At 47.4% G+C, this 2500-nt stretch overlaps 1 protein-coding gene across 1 annotated transcript in view; it reads left to right on the forward strand.

Annotated features, from left to right (window-relative positions):
- Nucleotides 1-2500, forward strand: part of slc25a26 (solute carrier family 25 member 26) — a 52126-nt gene that overhangs the window by 40900 nt on the left and 8726 nt on the right. Inside the window, exon 8 of the mRNA XM_062544956.1 lies at nucleotides 1141-1205. Coding sequence (XP_062400940.1) covers nucleotides 1141-1205 — 65 coding nt within the window. The remainder of the gene's footprint in view (nucleotides 1-1140; nucleotides 1206-2500) is intronic.

Below are 2500 nucleotides of genomic sequence, written 5' to 3' on the forward strand. Positions count from 1 at the left end.
TGTGTGTGTGTGTGTGTGTGTGTGTGTGTGTGTGTGTGTGTGTGTATCCTTTATGCCTGTATGTGTGTGTGTGTGTGTGTGTATGTGTGTGTATCTATCTGTGTGTAAGTATTTTCTGAATACATGCTCATGCATGTGTGTATATATGGCTATGGGTCAGTGGATGTGTTTGTGTTCAAACATGCATATCCGTGGATGTGTCAGCCTATGTGTGCACACGTATGCATGCGTGGCCTTGTGTCACACACACACATCTCACGTGGCCTTGAGCTGTGTGTGTGTGTGTGTGTGTGTCTGTGTATTCTGTTTGTAGACAAGCATACAGGTGTGTGCTTATTGAAGAGTGAGTTTGTCAGGTGGAGGTGTTGCAATTTATGGTGTGTGGGGACCAAATGGTTTGGAGGGGTGTGTGTGTGTGTGTGTGTGTGTGTGTGTGTGTGTGTGTGTGTGTTGAAAACAGTCTCCCCTCCAGCAGTTGCGTCGCTTTGGGGCTCTGGGGAAGGGAGGAAGGGGATGATGGATTTGGTGCAGGTAGAGAGCCTATCCTTAAGAAAGAGCCTTTGTACACCACAAACACACACACACACACACACACACACACCACAAAGCCCACCCCCCCGCCCCATACACACACACACACACACACAGGCCAACCAGTGCCAGTTCCGGCAAGCACATTGCTGCCAGACCGCCCCAAACACTTCAACAGTCCATCTGTCATCTTCCTTTTTCAGGCGCTCATCATCGCCTGGCCCTGAAGGAAGGCAAATATCCACAGCCGCTATGGCTGCTGCTGCGCTCGCTTTGCGTTGTTGTTGTTGTTGTTGTTGTTGTTGTTGTTGTTGTTGTTAGGTAGGTGTTTGGAGGAGATGCTAGTCCTCATCGTCTCCCAGAAGATCTGTCCGTTTTAAATCTTAATCATGACAAGCCAGCACAAGAATAGATTTTCGCTTTTCACTGACCGTGTGTGTGTGTGTGTGTGTGTCTGCAGTTGTGTTTGTCTGTGTGTGTGTCTTCACATGTTAATAATATTCTTAAGTTTCTTATACCTACTCTTTTAAAATTAATAATGTACATTGTTTTGATGCCTTTGCTTTCGTATCCAAATAAAAACATTTATTTGTATGTGTGTGGTTTTAGGTGGAATTGCAGCATTTGTAACCACGCCTCTGGACGTAGCGAAGACCAGGATAATGTTGGCGAAGGTAGGACACCAGCGCAAGTGTGTGTGTGTGTTTAAAGACCATGCTAATGTTAGCGGAGGTAGGAGACCTGCGCGAGTGAGTGGGTGTTTAAAGACCATGCTAATGTTAGCGGAAGTTAGAGACCAGCGCGAGTGAGTTGCTGTTTAAAAACCATGCTAATGTTAGCGGAGGTAGGAGACCAGCGTGAGTGGGTGTTTAAAAACCATGCTAATGTTAGCGGAGGTAGGAGACCAGCGTGAGTGAGTGAGTGAGTGGGTGTTTAAAGACCATGCTAATGTTAGCGGAGGTAGGACACCAGCGTGAGTGTGGGTGTTTAAATACCATGCTAATGTTGGTGGAGGTAGAAGACCAGCGTGAGTGAGTGAGTGGGTGTTTAAAGACCATGCTAATGTTAGCGGAGGTAGGAGACCAGCGTGAGTGTGGGTGTTTAAATACCATGCTAATGTTGGTGGAGGTAGAAGACCAGCGTGAGTGAGTGAGTGGGTGTTTAAAGACCATGCTAATGTTGGTGGAGGTAGAAGACCAGCGTGAGTGAGTGAGTGGGTGTTTAAAAACCATGCTAATGTTAGTGGAGGTAGGAGACCAGCGTGAGTGTGGGTGTTTAAATACCATGCTAATGTTGGTGGAGGTAGAAGACCAGCGTGAGTGAGTGAGTGGGTGTTTAAAGACCATGCTAATGTTAGCGGAGGTAGGAGACCAGCGTGAGTGGGCGTTTAAAGACCATGCTAATGTTAGCGGAGGTAGGAGACCAGCGTGAGTGAGTGAGTGGGTGTTTAAATACCATGCTAATGTTAGCGGAGGTAGGAGACCAGCGCAGGGGGAACGAGAGAGTGTTTAAAGCTCTTGTCTAGTGACACCTCGCAGGCATCACATGAGATGAACAAACAGAGCGCTCCGTAATGTAGACAAAAGCCTCACGCCAGGAACACACAGCGTGGCACACCGCTGAGCCTAAGCAGGAGCGTTTGTTCTCCTAAAGCAACATTGCAGGTTGGAATAGTGCACAGATCAGTCCGAGCTACTCCTTTGTTTCCCATTTACATAGCCAGGGCTGGGTGTGTAGACCCCGGAGTGAGACCGCACCCCAAACGGAGAAGACCGTCAAAAGCAGAATTTTTGCCAATTTTGAGGAAAAAGTGAACCCTGCCTGACCTGCAAATTTGGATTTCGCCCGGTAGCTCAGGCTGGAAACCAGCACATGTGACTCCCCTGCTACTTGAATTTCCCCTTGGGGATCAATAAAGTATCTATCTATCTATCTATCTATCTATCTATCTATCTATCTATCTATCTTG

This window comes from Sardina pilchardus, chromosome 9 (genome assembly GCF_963854185.1).
Source record: "Sardina pilchardus chromosome 9, fSarPil1.1, whole genome shotgun sequence".
Taxonomy (NCBI): Eukaryota; Metazoa; Chordata; class Actinopteri; order Clupeiformes; family Clupeidae; genus Sardina; species Sardina pilchardus.